At 38.6% G+C, this 27354-nt stretch overlaps 1 protein-coding gene across 2 annotated transcripts in view; it reads left to right on the forward strand.

Annotated features, from left to right (window-relative positions):
- Positions 1-27354, forward strand: part of NTRK2 (neurotrophic receptor tyrosine kinase 2) — a 1124811-nt gene that overhangs the window by 711348 nt on the left and 386109 nt on the right. For both annotated transcript variants that reach the window (XM_044060895.1, XM_044060896.1), the window contains exon 12: positions 26712-26900. In XM_044060895.1, coding sequence (XP_043916830.1) covers positions 26712-26900 — 189 coding nt within the window. The remainder of the gene's footprint in view (positions 1-26711; positions 26901-27354) is intronic.

Below are 27354 nucleotides of genomic sequence, written 5' to 3' on the forward strand. Positions count from 1 at the left end.
GACAGGGGCACAGGAAAATAATTTTCTTGCGTGGCGAAAGCCAGGGTACCTTTTGGCTAGACTTTATAGGCCCTAGGGCCAATAGCCTAGTACCTACCTATGAACCTATATATATATATATATATATATATATATATATATATATATAGGTAAGTACAGAAAAACACACACACATACACACACACACACACACACACACACACACACACACACACACACACACACACACACACACACACACAGAGGCTCTTTTCTAAGCAGAATAATGCCTTCCAGAGTGGGCATTAGAGGGAAATTAAAAACCTTTCAGGGGCCTTCCCGATTCATTTGTCTTTTAATGCATAGCCTGTCTGCAGGCTTATAAAATAATCCTGGAAAGTACTAGATAGTGTATCTATTACACTTTTGTTTCTATTATTGATATTTATTAGTAGTAATAGGTTTCCAGGACTATTACCAAATCCTTTGAGCAGAATTGGATATGGCATTGACTTTTGGACCAGACGGCGGATGACTCATCTGCATAGGTTATATGAAACAGGTTATAATCTTAAATCACAAATCTCTTCTGAAGAGAACAAATGTGCCATCCTTGTGATTTTTCTGATAAAATATACATACATATTTCAAGATTTCAAGTGTTTCACCTGAGGTTGACCAAATGCAACATTACTCAAAAACTCAAAAATGGGTTCAGTCATTAAAATAAAACAAAAAGGTAATGATCCTCTCTGTATGAGATAAAAAGAAAAGTATGTTAACAGCAAACTTCAAATCAGATAAGAAATATGGTTTTACATTATTCTTACATTGATTCATAATCTTAACGTATTTGTTGCTAACATTTTTTCATCAAAATTTCTACTACTAAACTGTCTAGACGTTATCAATCTTTGCAATAAAATCACTACCTTTAGTATTTAATCTGCTAGTTCACAAATACTGACTGCGTACTATACCATTATAAGTATATCTAAGGTGCATATTATTATAGTACAAATGTTTACATGCTTGTATATCCTTAAAAATTTTAGTTCCTAACTTAAGCCTATTTTACAAATTAATTCTTTAGATATTTGATTTTATTGATGAATTATTATAATATTTTATTGCATGCTGTTTTTTAATTGGTATTATGTGATCATGTGTTTCTTATAAAAACTTCAAGTCATTTATTGCTTGTACCTAAACACTGAAGAAGAGCCTGTTTTCTCAAAAGCTTTGTTGTTAATAAACGTTTCTTTTATCTGATACGGGGGAGAATCGTTACCTTTTAGCCTACAGACTCCTGGTATTGTACTTTCAAGCATTAAAATATAGTGCACCAACAATTTCTCTGCAGTGGTAAGACATGCCCTTTTGTATTTGATGGGCTATAGAATATGCCGTTCTCACTTTGGTAGACACGTGGTCGAAGATGAAAACTATCTTCTCTTGTCACTAAATCTTTAATATTTGTGGTTGTTCTTTTTATGATTCATTTGCATATTTTGCAATCAAACTATGTTTTTTTTTTTTTGCCAAACATCATGATACATCAACAGTTCCTGTCATACAGGGGTTCATTCCCTTGGCCCTCATTTGCATACTATGTGACCTTGAGAAAGTCACTAAAACAGTCTTTACTCCTGTATCACCCTAGAAAAGGTACTGTGTGTCTAGTGAGCCTATACTGGTTTACAAATCAGCCTACCTGGTTTACAAATAGGTATTATTATTATTATTATTATCATTAATGTGTCTTTATCCCTTTCTGAAGAACATCAACATATTTTATTAAAGTGTTTCTGTTATCTAATTTACAGTCATATGTGTGCATCGTTATCCAGAACCCATTTAGTCTCTTTAGATAAGAAAACACTAGTCTAAAAAAAGATCTGGGTTCAAACTAGTACATAGCCCTCTAAGACACCAGCGGTAAGCCTTATCAGAAAATAAATTTCCTCTTCGCCACGTACTCTGACCTGCTTTGTCCTGTTGATTAAGCTGTGCTGTGCCCAATGAATTACAGATGAGCTGACATTTGATGCAGTTAGGTGGTCTAGAGTCTCATTAGAAGAATTATGTTTAAGAGCTTACCAAGTTCCAAGTAGAGCAGTTAGATTTCTGGTGTATGTTACTGTAATCTAATAAAAATGCCATGAAATTCAGAAGGCAAGATCTCTGCCTTATAAGCTGGCACTTCTCATTTGTAGAGTGTTGTCCCTGTCATTCTGGATAAGTTGTGTTACAGTTACTTAATGAACTGATACAGCATAGTGTTTTAAGCTCAAGGTTCAAAAATGTAGGGGTTAGTCATGACCACTCCCTTTATGCATTGGTACTGCCACAGATTTTGAATATCTACACACTGTGTCCTTATTTTCAAGTCAATTTGAGAAACACAGTTAATTGGAATCTGGTTAGATTTTCCTTCATTCTGCAGAAGAAACTAGCAGTTATGAATCTGGTTCAATGCAATTAGAATTTTTAGCTTTATTGCTAGTTGCCGTTTAGTCAACAAGGGCCTACTTATCTACTTTTGTGCACATGACTCTGCTATAAGTCTTTGATAGCAGTGTGATTTGTACAAAATAAGTGCATTCACCAAGTCTATGTCTTCTTGGTAGTTCGTGGTGGTGGTGCTGCAGTAGCGTTGTTGCCGCACAGTAAGACGCTGTCCGGTTCGATTCTCAGCTAGAGCGTCTTCTGCATGGAGGCATGCGTGAATGGGTGTACCTTCGTTGAAGGTTGTGCATCAGGGCTGGTAACTCGGCACATAAAAATCAACTACCAATCATTAGCAGACCGGAGTTCCGCTGTGGCGACCCCTAACCGGGAAAAGCCGAAAGACACAACAACTATGTCTTCTTGGTGTCAGATAATTTCTTTGCTTACTGATAAGTTATGCTCACAATCTCTCTTTCAGCTTTTTTTTAGAGAATAACTTTCAGCTTGTATATAAATCTAGAATATTTAATAATGACAAGAGAATGATTTATATGCTTTAGTCTGGATTTGTGTTAATAAAGAGGATAATTTTGAAAGCTAATTAGTACCATTCTTTTCTGTTGCAAATCTTAATAGTTTTCTGATTCCAACAAATTTATAGTTTTTTCTGTGCACGCTCACGTGTGTGTGTGTGTGTGTGTGTGTGTGTGTGTGTGTGTGTGTGTGTGTGTGTGTGTGAGTGTGTGTGTGTGAGTGCGTGTGTGTGTGTGTGTGTGTGTGTGTGTGTGTGTGTGTGTGTGTGTGTGTGTGTGTGTGTGTGTGTGTGTGTGTGTGTGTGTGTGTGTGTGTGTGTGTGTGTGTGTATGTGTGTGCGTGTGTGTGGGTATGTGTGTGTATCTGCTTTTAAATGCTTGTTCTTCATTAGAGGTGTGTGTGTGTGTGTGTGTGTGTGTGTGTGTGTGTGTGTGTGTGTGTGTGTGTGTGTGTGTGTGTGTGTGTATGTGTGTGTGTGTTTGTGAGTGTGTGTGTGTGTGTGTGTGTGTGTGTGTGTATGTGTGTGTATCTGCTTTTAAATGCTTGTTCTTCATTAGAGGTGTGTGTGTGTGTGTGTGTGTGTGTGTGTGTGTGTGTGTGTGTGTGTGTGTGTGTGTGTGTGAGTATATGGGTATTTCCTTTCAGTCATGTTTATAATACTCCTTTTTGATACATTATCATAACTGTAGTTGTTGACAGAATCATAGAATGCATTAGTTGGGTGACTGAGGACAGCATCTTAGTCTTTTTGCATAAGTGTGTCATAAATTGCATCACATTTTCCATTAGTAATTAAAATCTAAGCAGTACAGTTTATTCATAATTTATTAAGATTTTTTATTTTAGCTCTTTAGTAAATGATGGTGCCATTATTTTTGTTAACTCAGGGAACTCTGCAAGCAGAGAAGAAAGTTCCTAGGGCTAGGGGAGTATATGTATTTGTCAGAAATACCAATACCTTATATCATTTTAACCACAGCCCAAACCTGACTACAGATCCCCATCAGTGTTCCTCAGATATTATGAAAATTGCCTTAACACGCTGATGTGCTTAAATATTGAACCAAATACCTCCTTACTAGGGGAATTCCATTACCCAAGCAATTACTGGCAAACTTACATCTATAAAAATGAATATGCTTGGCATTTCCTAGATTTTGTTAATAGCAACTCAGTGGAGTAACTTTCAAAACTACCCATGATTAGCTCTAATATTCTTGACACAGTCCTCATCAACCTAGCTTCCACCTGTATTCCATCCCTAGTTAAATCTGGGGATAAAGCAGACATCTTCAACAGGAGAGAGTGAGATAACTTTTATCACTGAAAATCTCTTTCATAAATGGGGGGGGGGGGTGCACTTTTTTCACTGTTGGGTGACTGTGGAATTGATATATGCAAGTTGGGGAATGGAATGTCTCCTCCCATGTAAGGGGGGGTGGGACTTGGCCCTCTATATAAAAAAGTTAGAAATCATGTTAGCTAAAAGCGTTTTTCAGCAAATCATGTTTATGCATGTCTTTGCTGGAGAATGATCCTTCAATGAATAATGAATCTGAACCACTATCCCTAATAATTAAGTTTCTCCTGAAGTCACCTAATAGCAAGTCTTGATGTCCCTGTCAAAGGCTAAAAATAATAGTTCTATGGGGCCAGACAACATACCAGCCTACTCTCAAATCAATGCCAGGCATGCACCACCTAAACCTCTACTTAAAATGTTTAAATTCAGCCTGTCCACAGAGTTTGTCCATGATGTTTAGAGAACAACCAATGTGCCTCCAACACTCAAGGGTGGCCCCTCTACAGACACAGGTAATTTTAGAACTATCATCCTCACCAGCCTTATATGCAAAGCCATGGAATTAACTTAGCTGAAATCATTTGTACAGACATAGGCAATTTAGCTTATCCAGATCCCAATCAGCTCAATTATGTGAAGGGCAGTTCCTGCCTCTTGAACCTTGTAAACTTCACCGAAAGGGTTACAGAGGATACAGACATGGTCACTCTGTGCACACTGATTATCTAAACCTGATCAAAGCTTTTGACACTACCCCTATGCTGGTATTATTGAAAAATTAGACAAACCTAATGTAAACCCCTACACTGTTGGCTCTCTAACAGATCCCAGTTTGTGAAAGTTGCTACTACTTTTTCTGAATACATACATCAGTGCTGGTGTCTGTGATGTTTATCATTTATTTTGAAGCCAGCCAAGTTTAAAATCTTAGAAGTGTGGTTGACCAAGTTTGCTGATGATTGCTAGTTGAACTCAGTTATCTGCTCACTCACTGATAGTAAGCAGCTCCAGCAAGGGCTAGAATATGCACATACCTTGCGTATCGACAATGGTCAAAAGCTAAATGCAAAAAAGTACAGTGTGGTATTATTCAGAAAAAAGATCTGCTCTATGTTCTAGGTTATAAATGGCATACCTCTTCAGATAGATAGAGTCATAGGAGAAACTGAGTACTGACATGGGCATCTCACTCTCTTTGTCATTCAGTCATCATACTTCTAGCATAGTCAATAAATTCTTCTATTTGTCCCAATTAATTTTAAAGCAAATGCCTTCAAGATCTAAATAGGTCATCCATCCACTGTATTATTTCCTTATCTGATACATCATCAAATAAAATGCCCCAACACATTCTGGCTAGGCTTATAGATGCCCTCGGGCAGATAGCCTAGTACTTACCTATGAACCTATGAACCTATATCCAAAAAAATCATCATGATTCCATATACCCAGTAACCTGCAGATTGCTGCATGCTGACCTGTGTCCTGTTTTTTGAGTCATAAAAAGCTCAGTCCTATTTGAGCTCCTACTTCTTCACAAAATCAGGTATACAAACACCAGCACTACAAACCTAAATTTACACCAAAAATAAACAAGACTTAACACTAGGACAGATTCATGACCTAATGCATTAGCCTATGGAATAAGTAACAACTACAAGTCAAATGAAGTGTGTTTATTTATTTATTTATTTTTTTCACCAGCGGTGATCACAAGTAACCAATTTTAGCCTCAGCCCAGGAATACAAAGAATATCAGAATGATGTTTTGTGAGAAACAGAAAGAGTATAATGAGAACATGCATGTAAATACCATTTATCAGCTAATAAAAATGTAAGGAACATATAGAGTTGTAATATGCATTCTTCTTATGTGGTGCTTGTGAATAATACTGTGCTCTGCAGATTGCATAATTAGATGGGTAGGAGGTTTGAAGCTCAAAAGGGAAAATGTGTGTGTATGTAATGCTTGCTATTGTGTCTACTTCCCCTTGAAGAGAATGCATTTAACTTTGCACACTGATGCATTATCCCACTTTAAAGACTTCTCCTGTGGTGCTTATGGCTAATACCATGTTATCTAGATTCTATACCTAGATAGGTAGGAGGTTCAAATCTCACAGAGGGGAACTTTGTGTATGGTTTCAATGTCATAGGTTCATAGGTGTGTACTAGGCTAATGGCCCTGGAGCCTTTACAAGCCTAGCCCATAGAAGTGCCCTGGCATCGTGCCACCCGATGTTAGTTCCCAGTGCCTCTATCAAGTAGAACCACTGGAATGATCCCAGGAGTGAACTTACTATTACCCATCCACACATCAAGATTTCTCTTGAAGAGGGTCGGCGAGGTGCTCTGCTTGACATGTATGGGAAGTCTATTTCAGAGCATGGGCAGTCTCTGGGTGAGGAACCTGTCCCTCCAGCATGTTCTGTTGATTGTGGTAATGATGTTAAGGTCTCTGGAGCATGTGGTGTGGAGGGACTGGGATTTCTTTAGATGTAGCATTTCTAACAGAGCTGGGTCAGACATGACTTTGTAAGTAAAGCAGAGATCGCCTCTAAGTAGGTGATATGAGAGAGATCTGGGCATCTTGGGGCAATGTAGAAATTGCCTCACGTACACAGACTACCCTCTCCTCCTACCACTCAACACTACAACCTGGGAGAGATGCACTTTTCTAGCCAAACTGGAGCTAAAGCTCTCTCCAACCAAGACTGAACTTGAAGGTCAAGATGAGAAGGTAAACACTTGCACCACACCACACTCATCACATAGTCTCACTAAATCTGCACCACCAAGATCGACACATAGAAACACAAAAACATTTGTGGAGGCTCTCAGTAGTAATCTGCTCAAGCAACAGAGACCTCCAAAGCAGAAATGCAAGCAACCTCTACCCCCCAACATAACCCAAATGACACATAGCCCGCAGACTCAGTGTGTCACTCAACCACAGCCAATAAGGCAAAACAACGTACCCAACACACTAGTCGTAGATGACTCTATAGTCAGGCACACTGATGTCCCACTCACCAGGCTAAACAAGGGGAAGGTTACTGTCAGCTGCCTGTCAGGTACCAGGATCCACCACATAATCCACGCACTCAGGTCACTCCACAACAAGTACAAATATGACTCTGTCATTGTACATGCTGGTGTGAACAACCTGAGACGTACCTCCCTGGACTACATGAAAAGAGACATGGAAGAGCTCTCCGATCTTGTAGCCCAGGCAGGTTTGACCCTAGCCCTGAGTAGCATTTTGCCATCACACAGAATAATACCGCAGTACAAGGACAAAATGATTGACTTTAACAATTGACTAAGCTTCTGGTGTCATTCTAAAAGGATCCAGTATCTGTCTGCCTGGGATGACATGGTCGACAGACCACAATGCTTTGCCAGAGATGGCCTGCACCTGTCACCCCTGGAATTCTGGATACTGGCTAAGGTTCTTGCCCCCCTATAGTGCCTTTTTTAAGCAAGGTTTAAATGACAAATTCACCACTGTAACAGGAACAGGCAAGCAAAAAGTGAGGGTGATGCTACTCAATGCTAGAAGTCTAACTCTCAAAATGCACTCACTTGAGTCACTCCTTAAAATGGAGAACATCGATATCTGTGCAGTGATTGAGACCTGGTTCAAGGCTCCAGAGAGCACCACTGCACTACCAGGCTATAACTCATACCACACTTTTCGGTCATGTAACCTGGACCAGAACACCAAAGGCGGATGTGTGTCCATATTTGTTAAGGATATCCACACCTCCAGGCTAGTTGCTCAGCATAATTCATCCGAGGTTATCCAAGTGCAACTAACTCTGGGAAAAACTGCAATCCAAATTGTAGCTTGCTACAGATCCCTCACCATGCCCCAGGATTCCCACTCCTCTTTTCTTGATGTACTGGAAAATATTAGGGTTCAACCAAACAGCCTAATAATGGGCGATTTCAACTACCCCACCATTAATTGGGAAAACTACTCATGTACCAACTCCTTTGCTCAACGCTTTCTGGAATTCATAAACTCCAATACCCTGGATCAACTTATCCACACCCCCAACAGGGACAACAATATCCTAGATCTAGTCATTACCAACATGAGTGACTGGTGTTCCACACCTGAAGACAATGCCTCATTGGTCTGATCCGACCATAAGCTAATCACCCTAGATATCCACATCCTGCCTCCACCCACCCATTAAGGAAACCACAGTAAAAAATTTCTCCAAAGCCATGCTTCTTAAGACACAAGTGGTGAACTTCATGACATCCATGCTGATGGACAATACAGTTACGACTACTGAATCCTACACAACGAGTGCTTGGATCGTGCTATCCCAAACAGAACCAAGATGCTATCCTCCAAAAAAATGAAGCCAATCTGGTGGTCCCCTGCCATAAACAAACTGTACAACAGAAGGAAGAAACTGTTGCAAAAGAGAGCAAAATCCCATGAGTGGAGGAGCTCCCTGGTCAGCCTCAGTAAGAAGTTGCGATCCCTGATAAAATCCTCCAAAGCTAGTTACAAAAACAAAATTGCCACTGATTCTAAAGACAACCACAAAGCATTCTATAGCTATGTCAAGAATCTCAATGGCAACACTCAGATCTGCTCTGAGTTACAGCACAATGGCACTAAATATACAGAACCAACTGATATTGCCAACATCCTGGCAGATAGGTTCAGTGCTAACTTTACACCCCCCCCTCTCACCCCCTAAAGGGCCCATCTTCATAACAAAAGAATACAAAGTCCCTGTAAAAATGGCTACACAGGTAAAAACCACACTCTCCAAAGCCAAGAACACAGCATCTATGGGACCAGACAACATCCCAGGCTGCATTCTACACGAACTACAGAACGAACTGGCACCCCACCTAAGTTCATGTTCAATCATAGCCTCACCTCAGGCTTTGTGTCCGCTGAGTGGTGCACAGCGATGGTTATCCCACTCCACAAGGGGGGAGCCACCACGGACCCCAGGAATTACCGCCCCATTAGCCTGATGAGCCTCGTCTGCAAGGCCGTGGAACGTATCATCATAGAACTTATAAACAAAGACATTGGTAATCTCCAAACTCTGGACTCCACCCAGTTCGGCTTTGTGAAAGGCAGATCATGTGTCCTAAATCTGATAGACTTATTTGAAGCAGTCACCAAAGCTGTAGACGAGGGTAAGGTGGTTCACACAGCCTATCTAGATCTTGCCAAGGCTTTCGACACCATCCCCCACTCTGGAATTATAGATAAACTCACTAAACTAGGTATAAATCCCTATGTCACAAAATGGGTTGCCAACTGGCTCACTGACAGAACCCACACCGTGAAAGTAGCAGACTCAAAATCCGACATCAGACCAGTGACAAGTGGAGTACCACAGGGTTCAGTCCTGGGTCCTCTCCTGTTTGATATCTACTTCTCTGAAGTACAGGCTAACACAGAAGGTCTTTGGCTAACGAAGTTTGCAGATGACTGCAAACTAGGAGCCATAATCAAAACTCCTAACGATGTGGACATCCTACAAAAGAACATCACTGAAACAGATGCCTGGTGTCAAAGCCATGGCCTCAAGCTCAATGCCAAAAAGTGCGTTGTCATCCCCTTTGGTAAAAACTCTGTACCCATGAACTACAACATAGGCGGTAGTATACTTAACACCAAAAGTGTGATAAGAGACCTTGGGACACAGGTGGACAGTAGTCTCTCCTTTGATAATCACATTGCCACAGAAGTAATTCTTCTACGTGACACACCTCATCAAAAAAGATTTCTCATCCAGAAAAAAAGGAGGTCATTGTTCCCCTCTACTCATCACTCATTAGACCCATTATAGAGTACAACGCCCCTTTTGGTATGTACCTCACAAGACATCTACAACAACTGGAAAGGCCACAGAAATACCTCACAAAGAGGATTACCAGCCTCAACCAGATGCCCTACGCAAACCGTCTCAGAAAACTCCAGTTTTACTCAGTCACATATCGCCTACTCAGAGGTAATCTTTGCCTAACATACAAAGCTATGTCAAACCCAGAGCTCTACTTAAAGAAATCCCAATCCCTCTGATCTACATGCTCTAGGGACCTTAACCTTGTCACCTCATTAAACAGAACATGCCGGAGGGATAGATTTCTGTCCCTGAGACTTCAAATACTCTGGAATAAACTACCTATCTATATCAAACAAAGCTCCTCATTAGCACTCTTCAAGAAAAATCTTGATGATTGGATGGGAAAGAGGAAATTCACCCCGGGGATCACTTCTGTGGCTCTGCTCGACAGTGGCACAGGAAAATAATTTTCTTGGGTGGCAAAAGCCAGGGTACCTTTTTGGCTGGGCTTGTATAGGCCCTAGGGCCGATAGCCTAGTACCTACCTATGAACCTATGAGAGAATAGCTGGAGTCTTTTGAGTCTGTCCATGTAGGACATGTGTTCAATGCTTAGGATCCTCTTTGTGAGGTACTTCTGTGGTATTTCCAGCTGTTGCAGGTGTCTAGTGAGGTACATGCCAAATGGGTCATTATACTCGATAATTGGTCTAATGAGGGAAGAGTAGAGAGAGACGATGACCTCTTTCTTCCTGGATGCAAAACCCTTGGTAATGAGATGTGTCACATAGAAGGACTTTCTGACCACAGTGACAATGTGGTGGTCGAAGGAGAGGTTGCTGTCAGCCTGCATCCCCAGATCTCTTATAACACCTTCAGTATTCAGTGGGCTCCCATCGATGTGGTAATTAGTGGGAACTGAGTTTTTATCAAAGGGGATGACGACACATTTTTGGTGTTAAGCTTAAGGCCATGGTTTTGACACCAGTCATTGTTCTCAGTGAGGCCTTTCTGTAGGATGTCTGCATCACTTGGGGAATTAATAATGGCTCCCAGCTTTCAGTCATCTGCGAACTTGGTCAGCTAGAGTCCCTTTGTGTTGAAGTATTCTTTCCCTTTGTGTTGGTCTGGACTTCTGAGAAGTAGATGCCGAACAGGAGAGGACCCAGGACCAATCCTTGTAGGACTCCACTTGTGACTGGTTTGCAGTCTGACTTGGAGTCTGCTACTTTCACACTGTGTGTTCTATCTGTGAGCCAGTTTGCAACCCACCTTATGAGATAGGGGCTGATGCCTGGTTTGGTGAGTTTGTCAATAATGTCTGAGTGAAGAATGGTATCAAAGGCCTTGGCCAGATCAGGGTAGGCTGTATACACTGCCTTACCTTCATCCACAGTCCTGGTGACTGAATCAAATAAGTCAACCATGTTGAGCAGGCATGATCTCCCTTTCACAAAGCCGAATTGCATGGGGTCTAGAGTTTGGAGATTTCCTATATCTTTGTTAATCAGGTCCATGATGACGCACTACTCCATAGCTTTACATATCAGACTCATAAGGCTAATGGGGGGATATTTCCCAGGGTCTGTAGTCACTCCCCCTTTATGGAGAGAGATGACTGTAACAGTGCGCCATTTGGTAGGAACAAAGCCTGAGGTGAGGCTGTGATGGAACAGAACACACAGATGTGGTTCCAGTTCACTTTGAAGTTCATGTGAAACACAGCCAGAGATTTTATTGGGTCCCATGGAAGCTGAATTCTTGGCCTTGGACATTGCAGCTTTAACCTGTGCTGCAGTAATGCTAGGTACCTGACATTCTTCCGGTATTGTGATTGGTCCTTTAAGGGGATAGAGAGGGGTAAAGATGGCACTGAATCTGTCAGCCAGTATGTTGACAATATCTGTTGGCTCAGTATAGGAGGTACCATTGTGCAGTATCTCAGAGCAAATCTGGGTATTGCTGTGGAGGTTATTGATATAGCTATAGAAGGCTTTGTGATTGTTTTTAGTGTCTGCCACAATTCTGCCTTCATAGCTGACTTTAGAGGATCTGATGAGGGATCTCAACTTGTTGTTGAGGCTAATAAGGGAGTTTTTCCAGTCTTGAGGCTTCACCATTTTCTGCAACAGTTTTTTCCTTCTGTTGTAGAGTTTATTAATGGCAGGGGACCACCAGACTGGCTTCCTTTTTTTGGAGGAAAGTGTCTTGGTTCTGTTGGGTATGGCTAGTTCCATGCAGTTGTGTACATGTCCGTACAGTGCATCGGTGTATGATTTGGCAGTCATGCAGCTATTTTCCTTTAGCATTAGTGCTGTGAAGTTAGCCACCTTTGTTTTTAGGAGTCCAAAGTCAGCTTTGTAGAAGTTTTTCAAGGTGGTTACCTTTGTGGGGGCTGTGGGTGAGATGTGGATTTCCATAGTGATTAATTTATGGTCAGATCTGACCTGGGAGGGATTGACTATTGGTGTAGAGCAATAGTCACCCATGTTAGTAATAACCAGGTCAAGGATGTTGCTTCCACTAGTGGGGGTCAAAATGAGCTGGTCCAGGGCATTGGAATTGATGAATTCCAGGAAGCGTTGGGCCAGTGTATTGGTGCTTGAGTAGTTTTCCCAGTAGATGGAGGGCTAGTTGAAGTCTCCTAGTAAGAGAGGCATTGAGTAGCATGACCCTCAGACTGCATTTATTTAAAGCTTTTATGGTGGTAATTTGGTCTTTGGAACACAGCCTAAAAAAGGCACTATAGGAGTGGCAAGAGCCTTAGCCAGTACCCAGAAACCCAGGGATGACAGATGCAGGCCATCTCTGGCAAAGCATCGAGGTCTGTCAGTCATGTCATCCCAAGCAGACAGATACTGGATTCCCTTAGAATGACACCAGAAATTTAGCCAATTGTTGAAGTCAATCATTTTTTGTTTGTACTGTGGTATCATTCTGGGTAATGGTAGGTTACTGCTCAGGGCTAGTGTCATACCTGCCTGGGCCACATAATCCGAGAGCTCCGCCATGTCTCTTTTCATGTAGTCCAGGGAGGTGCATCTCAGGTCATTCACACCCACATGGACAATGACAGAGTCATACTTGTATAGCTTCTTGAACAGTCATGCTGTATCAGCTTCCACAGATATAAAACAAATAAATCCCATACATAAAGTAACTGGTTGTCAGATAAGACTTGCCTAAGAGGGAATGATAGCAGAGTTGAGTGAGGTGACAGATTTTAGACAGACTCTGTGAGTAATTGTTAATCAAAAGATGATGTGAGTGAGAAGTGTAGATTAGTGCAATGGAATGTGTCATATGAGGAAAAGCAGGGTAGTGAGAAAAGGATGAAGTTCAGGTTAGGTGATATGGTTCGATGACGGGCAATGACATTTGGCTAATGAGAGGATAGCATAGAGGAAGCGGAGGTGAGGTAGATGGAGGAGAGGTTTATGTATGAAGAAGGAAAATAGTAGAAGAACAAGTATGGAACCTTGTAGTATTCAAGGTATAACGTTGGATGGCGCGGTGGTGATTAATGAGTAGGTTTCGAAACCGGGATAAGGAACTGGACTTATGTCTATTTGTAGCAGGTGATGCAGCAGGATGTTGGGCTCAGTGAGGTCAATGGCCTTTGTATGGTCAATAAAAGTGGCACTAGAAAGCTTGTCTCTGTCCACGGTGAGTAGTATTTTATCAATTAGGGTCAATATGACTGTGATCATGCTATGACCAGACCAGAACACATTGTTTATGGAAGAGGATATTGTAGGTTGTGATGTGTAGGGTTAGTTGTTTTCAAGCAGTTTGCCTAGATTAGGATGGATCAAAATTAGCCTGTACTGGAAAGTTTTGGTTGGGTTAGATTGCTTCGGTATTGGGCTGAAAATGTCTATTGTCCTTATATTTGGTGCAATATTGTGTATCAGGCAGTAAGTGAAGACATTTTGTGTGCAGAGGGGATTCCCTGCAGGAGTATATGAATGAAGGATAGAGGCCATCTACACTGGTGGGCTGTCAGTTTTTACTTGTTGCAGAAGATTCTTTTAAGTATATTGTTTTGACTTCTTTAAAGTAAACTTGAAGGATGTAGACAGGTGATTCTGTGGCTGGATGGGGGCCAGTGTGAGTGTTTGAGAGGGTGGTTAGCCTAAAGGATTCAAAGAGGAAGTCAGAGATACAAAAATGTAGGTGTTGCAGTTGGTGTGGCGTTCTGGATATCCCTTCCTATGAGTGGATTCTATTTTTTCCAGAACTGTCTTTGTGATTCAGTGAAGGATTTTGTTGTTTTCATATATTTGTTTCTGTGTTGTTGTATTAATTGTTTTGAGATGCTTCTGAGTTGGATGCACTGTTAATTTTTGATAGGAAAAGATTGTTTCTTCATTCCCATTATGCATCATTGCTAAGTTTTAAATGGAATTTGACATCAGCAGTTAGTCAATCATTTTCTTTTTGGTTTGTAGAGTTGAGTCATTATAGGAAAAAATGTGTCCTGGGAAGATCTGAATGAACTGGTGAAAACTTTTGTGTTAAGGCTGGTGAAAGATGTTGGTAGCAGGTTACTGAAATGTCCTTGTTTTTGCTTTGTTTTTGTGGTGATTGATAATCCAGGTCCAAGGAAAGTATAGTACCACTCTACTCAGTCCTTTACAGACCTATCAGTGGGTACAATGCTCCTTTGACATGTACCAAATCAGGCACTTACAAAAGTTGGAATGCCCACAAAGGTTTCTCAGCAGGAGAATTCAGGGCATGAATACCATGTCCTACACTGACTGCCTGAAGGCCCTTCTCTGTAGTCAGTCTCCAGCAGGCTGCTGAAAGGGGGTGTTTGCCTGGTTTACAGGGCTTCCTTGGACCCAGCCCTGATAGATATAGTGCTCATGCACAAAACAAACAGCACCAGAAACACTAGATCTAGGGATCTGAACTTTGCTTGTGACATAAACAGAACACGCTGTAGAGAGACCGATATATGTCCCAAACGATCCTCTTGCTATGGAATAGGCACCCCTTCCATGTAAAACTGAGTTCATCCTTAAGACCCTGTTCAAATGAAACTTTGACAACTGGGTGGGAAATTGTAAATTTACCCTCGATCTGGCCACATGTCCCTTTTGGACAGAGGCCATCAGTAAGAAGAGTATTATCCTAACTAACAACCCCCCCCCCATACAAATACATCAGTTACCTAACTACTAACATGTCCCCCCCAGTATAGATATCCGTGATACTCGGGATCCAAAATAAGTTTAAGGTGCATAGCTAGGCTTGTAAGGGATCTAGTGATTGTTAGCCTGGTAAGGTCCTATAAACCTATTTGTAGAAACAGCCATTTAGAGGTAGAGGCAGAGAGTGTATTAGCTTGGGATAAGAGCTAAATGCTTAGATTAGCTTAATAGTGTGGGTGGCATCCACCACCATTTCTTTGGCTAGGTCTAGCATCTAGAAAGTAATAATAATAATGTGGGAAATATTGTGTTGGTGTGGGTTGTCTTTTCTGATCCACTAATCAGTAATTACTAGTATGCCAGGGGTGAGCAGTCTAAGGAGGGAGTTAACCTGGTCCAGTTTGTTACAAATGGTTTGTAAATTGATTAACAGACAAGAGAGATAAAATGGGTTAGTGCTGGTTTCAGTATTGCTTCTGATGAGTAGAATGTAAAGGAGGTATGGAGGTTTGTAGAGTCTTTTGGCGAGTTTTACTCCATTTTGTGTAAAAGAAACTTCCATGTGTCTGTTTAAAAATGCCTACAGTTACGCATCTTATGGACTCTGTGATTGGTTGCCTCATATTGTTTCTATGTTTCTGTCAGGATGATATTTAAGATGCTGCCATGCTTCACAGTATTTTGTTCCAACAAATAAACAAGACTCGCTAGAGGGATAGGTTCGTAGGAAAACATATTTCTATACTATCTAATGAGTTACCGCTAAGTAATGCCGCTTTGTCTATATTTAAGGCTATTCTTGATTACTGGATGGCTGAACATAAATTTACATAAGGGTTATGTAGGCCCTTATTTGATTTGAGATATGGGTGTGACGTCTGGCTATACCCCACTGGACTGCCATCAATCAAATGTGACGTCCGGCCAATACCCCACTGGACTGACAACAATTAAAGTGACATCCCTTACTATCCTGAGTCAGTAACTAAGGAGTTTCAGTCTTCACTACTGACCCCTATGTGAGACTGTCACTCAAACAGGAGTAATATTTCACAATTTTTCCCTAAGAGCACAACAGGAACATTCTCTATAATCTGGGACTGGACTGTATACTTCTGCCCCCCCCCCCCCCCAATGTAGCTCCTTATTACACGTCAGAGAAATGTGTCCCAGTTTAAGACCTCTGATACACTCACATTCAAAGTAAATTTAAATCTCACACATCCAAACACTTCTGGGAAAGCCTGACACAGATTTCCAGCTGTGTCCCTTCCCCAAAATAATACAGTAATACTGCCACCAATGAGTATTTCTTGACACCTTTATGTTGTAACTGGTATTTCTTCTCACTCTCTTCCTCTGCAACTGCTATGCAGAAGCACTTTTGCAAATGCAACATATTTGCAACTTCATTTTCCTATCTTAACTTTGCAAATAATACATTTCTTCATTATATCATTGATTCTAAAAGCCCATGTTGTACAACTTTTCTTTGCCCTTTAGATGTCTGGTGGCTTTGGCTATACATCTGCTCTTTAGACCATTTCTCTTCACAACATGAGTTTAAGTTTTTTTTCTTTCTTCCTTTCTCTGTTTTTCTAATAGTTTTTGGAAATAGTCTTACCGTTGTCTTCCTTCTTTATATTTCTAATGAACAAGCTATGTTATTGTGCACAAAGATCCTAATTTTGGGGCAGCATAAAATGGTATCATATTTTTTTTTCCAGAATGGGAAAAGAATGACATTATTTGAATCAAGATTTTTGCCTGCACTGAAATAGCAAAACTAGAGAAAAATGTTAACACAAAGACCAGGTTGTATAAATAACAATCATAAGGAAAACATTATAATGAAATTATTAGGCTGAAAAAAGTGCAATCTCTTTAGTGTTTGTCAGTTTCTTCCCATTTGCTATGCTCTGAAAAGCAAATCTGTATCATAAACATATTACACACTTGGAATAATATAGGTTTGGATCTTCTTCCTAAACATATAGCATTTAAAAGTGATTTCATGCACACCCAAAGCAAAGTGGAATCCATGACGGAATGCATAATCACCATTTTGTACGCAGCTTTGTATGACCATTCTGTATGGAACTCTGGTCATGTGCTTTCTTAAGTTGTATTTGAAGTGATGCTGTCTGTGTGGTCTGACTGCTAAACAAAGGGGTAACAAACTGAAAAGTGGCTTTTGCTATGTTTGCTTAACTCCTTCTCGGATAAGTATATTTGTGTAGTATAGCTACTGAACTGTGAAATGCTATGTCCATTGTTGTGCTCACAATCATGTAGTCAGTAAGAATGGATTTAATCACTGAAATGTTTGTGAGTTTACTTCAGTGTTTTCATTGTAACAATTAAATAACAAGGATGTTTTGGTTGCATTTTCAGTGCAGCTAATACATCTCTTAGGAACTGCTTCCGTTGAACTATTACTGTAAGCTACAATGCTGAACATTTGATGGGAAACAGTGGGTAGAGAACTGTTTAAATATTTGTCGATCTGTATCTTTTTTATTTTTATTTGAGCATTTTTTCTTCCACATACTTAGGTGATATCTTGTACCACTAGAGATGGTATATTTGATTATTTTCCTTTTAATGCTTCACTTTAGAGTGCAGATTAAGGGAAATCTTAACAGGCAAACATAACCTCGAAGCTAACATCCATCACCACTTCAAGTTTTATTCGTCTCTCCCTTTAAAAAGGCTGTCAAAGCTCACTTGGCTGAAAACTGGTAGAGTTTCTCTTCATATAAAATTACTGATCAGCTCACAACTGACACAATGCATCTTCGACCTAACCTAAGTCTCTTACAACTCTCATTTCATACTAATACTCACATACATTCCCTTGCCCTGAACATGTATTTTTCATCTGTCATGTATCTCCCTGACTTTTCCTTTCTTGCTTTTTTGGTGTTGCTTTAGTGCCATTGTAGGTTTCCTTACCATGCCAATTACCAGTAGACAAGACACATTTCATCAGTTTTGTATTTGCACGCACATTAGTAACCACTGAATCTACTCTTTAGCTGTATTTAACCATTTGACAGCATCTTCTTATTTACATTTGCTTTATGCAAAAATTATAACTTACAAGGGGGTGCTGAAAATTTCCACGCCTGACCAACTTTCTAAATTCTGAACATCATTTTGCCTCTGTAGCTGAAAAGAGGGTTATTTCATCTTGTAAAGTTACAATTTGCAGAATTCTACCTCTGTGTTTTGACATTGTTTCAGATCATTGATTGAACCATGTAACAAAAAGTGTGGAATTTTCTAGTGTGGAACTCCGGGACGTCATGAAGTTCCTATTCCTGCAGAAGAAAACTCCAAAGGAAATCCATGAATATATAATGCAAACATTGAGTTACTCAACTGTGAAAACGTGGTGTGCAAACTTTGACCATGGAGATTTTGAGACTGAAGATGCAGCACACTCTGGGAGGCCTCAAACGGTGTCATCTTCTGAAATTGTTGACCATGTCCATGACCTGATTTTGGCAGATCAGAGAATGTTGGCTAAATCAATTGCTGAGACACTACAGATATCCGGGGAATGTGTTGGGTTTATAATCCATCAGCAAATGGGTATGCAGAAGCTTTTATCCAAGTGGGTGCCCAAATGTTTGAATGTCGACAAGAAAAGACATCAAGTGGACACTTCCAAGTTGATTTTGTGGCATTTTGTCAAGCTGATGCCAACTTTTTGGAATGACTAGTTACTGTTGATGAAACATGGTTACACCACTATGATCATGAGACAAAACAACAGTCCATGCAATGGCAGTACTCAGGTTCACCAAGGCCAAAGAAGTTCTAGACCCAAAAGTCAGCAGGAAAGGTCGTGGCCACAGTGTTTTGGGATCAGGAAGGTATTTTAATGACTGACTATCTTCCAAGGGACCAAACAGTTAATGTAGAATACTAATGTAACTTACTGTGCCGATTAAAGGAGGCATTGAAAGAAAAAAGGAGAGGGAAGCTGCAGAAAGGACTTCTCTTTTTGCAAGACAATGTACCTGCTCACAAGGCTGACAAAACAGTGGATGTTTTGATGAAATTGGGGATTGAGTGCACAGGCCTTCCTCCCTACTCACCAGATCGTGCTCCATCTGACTACCTGCTTACAAACCTTTAACAACAGTTTGAAGGGCAGTAATTTGAGTGATTCAGGGGTGATTGCAGCAGTGGAGCAGGATTTCAGTGACCAGACTTCAGTCTTTTTTTGACAGGGTTACAGAAACTTCAGATGCAATGTGCCAAGTGTGTTGAACTTGAGGGAGAATATGTTGAATAATTTGTAAGTATCATGACTCCACATCCTTCCCTTCTAAGTCAGGTTTAGAACTTTTCAGCACCCTCTTGTAATTCTATTGGCTATTCTCTAAATTGCCAGTAAGTCTATATGCATGGATATCATGTGTGATTAAGCGGGTGTGTGTATTCTGGGTAGAGTGGCATCCCATCAGGATAACTTTTACTGCCTACTCCTTCCATAACAGATTCTAGCATCTCTTGATGTTAAATAGTAAAAAAATAAGTACTGAAGAAAGTGTGAATGACTGAGTGAATAACCAAACTTATGAATGAATGAATGAATGCGTATAACTTTCTTCTGTGTTATATTAATCAAGATCTTAAATTGCAGTCATTCAAATATATTGTCACTTAGATAATGTATGACTGATAATCATATCCTTAGCTTACCTTTTGTTTGTCTCTTATTTTTACTAGCTGGTTTGCACTACTGTATGCAATCCTAAACTAATTTCACTCTAACGCATACTGTACTTTCATCTTGTTATCTCTTAATTGTCTACCATTGACTTCATAACCTTTTTATTGAAGTGTATCTTTTCCCCAGCCCTCAGCTGGTAATGGATAAAAAGTCAGATTTCTCCATTTAAAAATTAAAATGAAAACAAATGCACAACAGTAATGTTATGTGTGCTTAAGAATACAGCTTTAATTGCTTATGACTGAACACCAAAATAAAAACAAGAGATAAACAATTCATAAAAGTTCATTTTATTTGCATCTTTATTTTTAAGTTAGTTTCATGACACAAACTGATTTATAGAACAGAAAAAACGGTGCCAAAACAGGTGCAACACTGCCAAACGATCCAAATACAAAATACACCTCACAGCCAAAGTCCTCCAACACGAAATACAGTTTATTCACAGAAAAATGGTTAAGCGCTTTCATCAATAAACTTCATCAGAACCATACTTGCATCCAAAACCCTCACTTAAATATAAAAACCTTAATCATAATTAGATAAATAGATGACCAATAATTGAAATAATCTGTCCTTAAAGTGGAAATTCCAAATGCAGAAAGTGGTGAAATGAATGATAAAAATAACAATGACATACTATATACATTACTTTAAAAATACTGTCACATAGATGCAATAGAAAAAATATATAAAATCCTATGTTATACTAAGGATTTTTGTTATATCATTGAAACACAAAAACATGACACATTAAAACATATATTATGTACATAAAACAAATGTAAATGGTACAACTAGTATCCCACAAATCAAATATTACTAATTGTAAAGGTATTAATATAAAAACAAATGAATACGAATTCATTATAATTTATAAGCCCTACATTTGAGCTCTGATTTAATGCTAACATGATCATTGAGCCCAGGTGGAACAGTGGCATTTAACTCTAACTGCCATCTAGCTTCAGGCCTAAGAAGTTGATTAGTCCAATCACCCCCTCTGATATCTTTACCTACTACTTCCAAGATACCAAACTGAAAAAAATGTTCAGGGAAAGATTTAGTATGTTTAAATAATGCATTCTTTTCATCATGTTTAGAAATGTTATATAGGTGCTCGTAAATTCTCCTACATAACTTCCTTTCCGTCTTTCCCACATAATAATGCTGGCAGGACTGGCATACTGCTAAATACACAACTCCAGAAGTATTGCATGTCCCTATCCTGAACCTAACCTCAATATTATAGGGTCCCAAAAACACCAAAGGTGTGCAAATAATATGTTTGCAATACTCACAGGCACCACACTTGGTAGTCCCCCTGTTATTAATTTTCTTTATCTGCCCACGATTATCCAATAGACTTTTTAAATTCCTATTTACCTTATAAGTGAAATAGGGTTTGTTACCAACACTTGTCCATAAGTCTTGATTACACTTAAACATATTCCAATTGTTAATAATGGTATTTTTAACAAAGGCTGAAGTTTCCCCCTCGATCAACACCATAGATTTTGTATAATCTAACCTATTATTATTCTCAACTACAGGGGTAATCTCAGTAGTGCCAAGTAGTGGTTTGAATCTAAAGCCCCATTCATTAACCACCTGTTCCTTAATATCTTTTACAAACTTCAAAGGATACCCCCTCACTCTAAACATATCCATCAATTTATCCGTTTCAGAAAGCACAGAATCAATATCAGAACACATTCTCACTACTCGAACCATTTGACCCTTCACGATATTTCTCTTAACATAATAAGGATGACAACTAGAAAAAGCCAGATAGTCATTAGAAAATGTTGGTTTCCTATATATACAAGACTGAAAACACCCCTTATCTGAATCTTTGCACAAAAATACATCTAAATAATTAATGTTGGAAAGTCCGAAGGAACCAGTAAATTTGAAATACTCACATTTGTCATTTAAAAACTCCATAAATAATTCATGATGACCATCTTTCTTCCATAAAATAAATAAATCGTCTAAAAACCTAAGATAGACCAACAATTTGTCTGAAAAAATGCTCCAAAAAATAAAATTAGTTTCCCATTTATACATAACTAAGTTAGCAAAAAGAGGGGCACAACTATTTCCCATGGCTACACCAACAACTTGCCTGAAAAATTCCCCTTCAAACATAAAAAAATTATTTTTTAAAATGACTTCCATCAAAACCATGATGAAATTAATCATAGTGTTACCCAGGTTTGTCTTTTCAACCAATGCCTCATGTAAGAATTCTAAGCCCTTCTCATGGGGGATAGAGGTAAATAAATCTACCACATCAATAGTGGAAAAACACACTTCATTATCATAATAATCATTTTTAATTCATTTTAAGAAATCCCAGGAATCAATCAGAATATGATCGATGGGAGCCAAACTTTTCCTAACTATCCGATCCACAAATACCCCTAAAGGGTATGTAGCACTGTTGTTACCAGTGACAATTAAACAATATAGTGGATCTCTTATATTTTTATGTGTCTTGGGAATCCCAAAGGCAATAGGGATAGTAGGTAGTTCAGTGTGTAAATAATTATATGTTTCTTCATTAATAGCACCTTGAAGTAAGGAATCTTCTAATAATAAACTGATCTTTCTGTGTGATATATTTATTTCATTCCTTGACACACATTCGAACCTAGTTTCATCCTGCAACATGCTGAAAATTTTATTGTTATAATCTACCTTATTTACAACAGTCATGCCTCCCCCCTTATCAGGTTTCATAAACCTTAAATTATCATTACTTCTCAGCTGTTCCAAAAGTAATTTCTCAGTCCTGGTTAGATTAAAATATTTTATTTTGTGAGTCCTCAATTTTTGGTATATCTCCTGACTGCATACTTTTTCAAAAGTATTTAACAAAGGATGCAGATGGGGGTTGAAGCAACTCTTCTTCCTCAGACATAAAGTTGTCCTACTAATGTTAATCTCTCGGGGAGAGTTTTTATATAAAAAGCTCAAATTTAGTTTCCTTACAAAGAGTTTTAACTCAGTTAACGTATTGCTGATATTAACTTTTTTGGAAGGTACAAATTTAATTCCTTTCATAAATAAATGAAACATGTCTTCATTAATACTAATCCCTGCATAGTTAAAAATCCTAAAACCTTCGTATGTATAAAGCAAACCATCTAGTTCGGATGTAATACCCTTTGAATCTACAGGTTCTAATTCCTCATCTCTAACTACGACTGGGGGTAACTGTTCTTTTTCCAACTCATTTGTCCCCTGTAGCTGTTTTTTCTCACACCTCCCCCTTGAGCACCTAAAAAAACTTGTTCATCCCTATAATTATTTTTATGTTGTAACCGAGCAGATCTTCTTAGAGGGGGAAATTCAGAATCATATTGATTATTTACCAAACCCTGCCTTTCCATGTGCATAGGGACTCTTGCCATACCATCATTGGTCTGGGTACTAACAGCAATATTCTCACCATCACAATATGATTTGGGTAAGGGATAAGCAATATTATATTTGTATTCATAATCATCCCTAAGCAGCTTCTTCTTTTTCCTTTCTATATTTAAACCTACATCATATTCAACTTTATCAAAAATATTATTATATCTAAAATTAATTCTGTTAAAATTAGCATCATTCAAAATATAATTATTAACTTCATCAATTTCATTTAAAAGTCCATCAATTCTTTTAGTGTTAATCCTAATTATAAAGTCCAACAGTTCTAAACCGTGTCTGTCAAACATCTCCAACAGTTCACCAACTTCAGGTTGTCCCTTTTTCAAACCATTCGGAAATTTATAAATACGTAGACCTTTGGGAACCTTTTTCTTCTCCACACATTCTTTGAGGCATGCATTGTCGCACTGCAGGGCTCTAACTTTAAACAGTTTAGTTTCTAATGATACTAACCTCGAATCCAATGTGTTAGTAGTATCCACAGTTCTGTTTTTAAAGAAAACATAATCCGTCTTCTTCCAGTCGCTTAAACGATCACAATTTAGGTTAAAAGAACAAGTTCCCCCTCTACTGGAGTTCCCGTTGTCAACATGGCGTGCTTCTTCCAAAAAATCCACATTACGCTGATTAACATTACTCCTATTCATCGCTGCTTGAGAGGCATCCCTTGCTTCTCTTTGCGCTAATAGAATCTCACTTCCGGAAACCGGAAGTGATGACTTTGGGGTTTTTTGTAAGCGGACAACCGCTTCTTGCAATTCTGAAACTTTGTTAGTTAAGTTCAGCTTTAGCTTCAATCTGAACTGAAAAACTGTGTACATTATTCACAGATTTACCAATTATCTATGGTGGCACTGACAAAAAAAAGTAGTACAATACCCTCAGTCAACCCTTTGATCTAGGTGAAATGAGTATATAATGAATAATCCCCGGTGAGTTTGTTTGAAACACAAAACATTCAACAAACTCATCAGTGATTACCATTTATTCCACCAAAATCATCTAAAAAAGTTATCACAAGTGTAAACCAATAGGTTATATTTGCCATTAGCAAATGTAAAACAAAAAAACACCCCCAAACCCCAGGAAATTAAATATATTAACTCCTGGGTTACACAGTCTTGAAAAAATTGGGAAAGCATTGAATTATGTAAAAGCCAATCTAATGAAGTTCAACCATTACATAATTTGACTAGCTGTACCACTAAGGAAATGCATACTGTGATAAATCATATAACACCCTGGTGAAATAGGTGAAGGACATTAATCCATATTGTCACTTTGAGACTCTAAACTGTGAGTCCCAGCATGAGAAAGAAAGAAATGCAAGCCTAAAAGAGAATGAATGCTGAAACTCCAAAGGTTTCCTTTTAAACTATTTTCTTGTCGGGGATTAAGCCCATTTCATTCCAGCATAGGGGAACTACACCTCTTGTGCCTCATACTCTTTAATAGATCGAAGTATATCAAAGTAAAGTAAATACCCTGATGTGCAGTGATCTTAGACTTGGAGTATTAAAAGTCCATTTTTGTACATTTAGTCTCTTCAATCTAAAATAGGACCTTTTTCATTTTTTTTATTTGCCTGTAAAAGGTACTCCAGTTATCACAAAATCAGTCTCAGAAATTGATGACAGTCGGTCTCAGAAATTGAAGGTAATCCTAATTATATTTTTCTCACTCTGCTGGCTCACCTCCCCCTAGAAAAAGAACACAACTTGTTTCTCTGCAACCAAATGCTGCTGCACTTTACTGCTGTACCAAAAAAATGCAGTCTTGTGAGCACAGAATGGAGCAACACACCCCTTTATTAGGTATTGACAAATACATATTGTTTGTAGTAAAGATAAATTGATGAAACGGAGTCATCAACTTCCATTTCCATTAGTTTTCATTCAGTACCTGCCACAATGTCAAGTCTATACTCAGATTCAGTATCAACAACATGTTAATAAGAAATTGTAATCAACAAAATATGACACAGGTATACACCACTTACTATAATCATGTCTGCTTCTAAAAGGTTGAATCTCCACTTTTATGAACACTTTTTAGAAACATGAAGCTTTTCTCTCCGGGCCTCCACTGAAAAAGGACCTGTGTCCAGTTGGAATTTCTGATAAACAAATGCAAATAAATAATAAATAAATAAATAGTATAATGAATTGATTAGCTTCACTTCTTGGGCTGTTCTCAGTTTATTCAGTATGAATGCTAATGAAACATGAAATTACGCCGGTCATCCAACACTGATATTTGGGGCTATGTGAATTTAACTTACTCTACAAATCCTTGCAGTAGTAAAAGTTATAAACAAACTCATAATGGCTCACAAAATAACACAACACTGATGGCATCATGCAGGGATTCGAGAAAAGCATAACTTGCTTAGCCTTTTAAGTATTACCCAAAGGAGGCATGTTAAATCAGCCATTGTTTGATAGCAGATTTGCTTTATCTAAGTATACACACTATTTCAATAAGTACATTTTTTGGCATTGAAGTTTGTTCACCTTTTCAAATCAATTTCATGCATTTACCTCCTTCAAACAGAGAATTGTAGACAGAAAGGTACACTAGAATGTGGAGTAATAAGTATGAAACAGATATATGGTAATGTGTCAGAGTTTACTTTGGGATAGCCATGCATACTTCAATTGGTAAAGAAAGTCGATATGAGTTTCCAAGACTCATATGTGTAACACAGTGTTTGTATATCTTTGATAAACTCAATGTTTCACATTGCGATTTTCCATTTATGAATTTGGCATGCTTTCTCTGATGTAACAATAAAACCAGAATGATTTCAAGTTTTTTACCAGCTTTTCATTCTTAGCTGATAGCAGTATTCATTTTTTGTGATGTTTAACATGTTACTAAAATTCAAGAAAAAGTGTATTTCTCTTTATGAAAAGCAAAATTATATATTTATATTTTTCAGAAAGTTTCCAGAGAAATTCATGATAGATGTAACTTGTAGTGTACTGAAAAAATAAACAGAAGAAAGTGACTTTCAATAGTCAAGATGTTATCAAGTAGACATCTTTTATTCCTCAGTTTTCCATTATATATTTCTGTGTAGAATACATTATCAATGGACCCTCTAATCATCCTTACTTACCAGGCTGTAGCAACATTGGAAGTGAAATGGAATATTCCATATGTTCTTATTTTCAGGGAGTCTGCAGACTTTTGACTTTTGTGCATACTGTTACAAAATGATCAATATGATTTTTTTCATAAAAATTTAATGTTTTCCAGGTCATTCATCAGTTATCAGTAATGATGATGATTCCGCAAGTCCTCTTCATCATGTCTCCAATGGTAGTAATACTCCATCATCATCAGAAGGTGGACAAGATGCTGTCATTATTGGAATGACAAAAATCCCCGTCATTGAAAATCCACAGTACTTTAGAAGTCCTAACAGTCTTCTCAAGTCTCACACCTGTAAGTGACCATAACGTTTCATTTTTTTTTTTTTTAGTAGCCTAGAGTGATGCAACAATATTAACCAGAAAGCAACATATGATTTCTCAACTCCATTTGTAAAGCATTTGGTACAGTCTGAGTGAACCCCTTATTCTTCTTTAAAATGGTTCAGACTGTGGTTACCAAGTTACCACTTAGTACTGTACTGGTAAGTGAGAAGTTGGTCGTCATTATTTGAGTTTTTTAAAAACATTCTGTGTTTTCTAAAAGCAACATCTTGCCAGCTGAAAAAACAGAAATAAAAGTTGAGCCAGTTCACATTTCAGTCATAAATAATATGCATTTCTAAACTGACTTGAAGCCAAATACTGTGAAGAATTGCATCTCAATACTGTGACCACTTACACTCAAATGCTGTGAGCAATCAAAGATCAGTCTTTCTTAGAAGTTGTGGATGCACAGACTAAACCTG

The sequence above is a fragment of the Protopterus annectens genome, chromosome 2.part0 (genome assembly GCF_019279795.1).
Source record: "Protopterus annectens isolate FY-2018-M chromosome 2.part0, PAN1.0, whole genome shotgun sequence".
Taxonomy (NCBI): Eukaryota; Metazoa; Chordata; order Ceratodontiformes; family Protopteridae; genus Protopterus; species Protopterus annectens.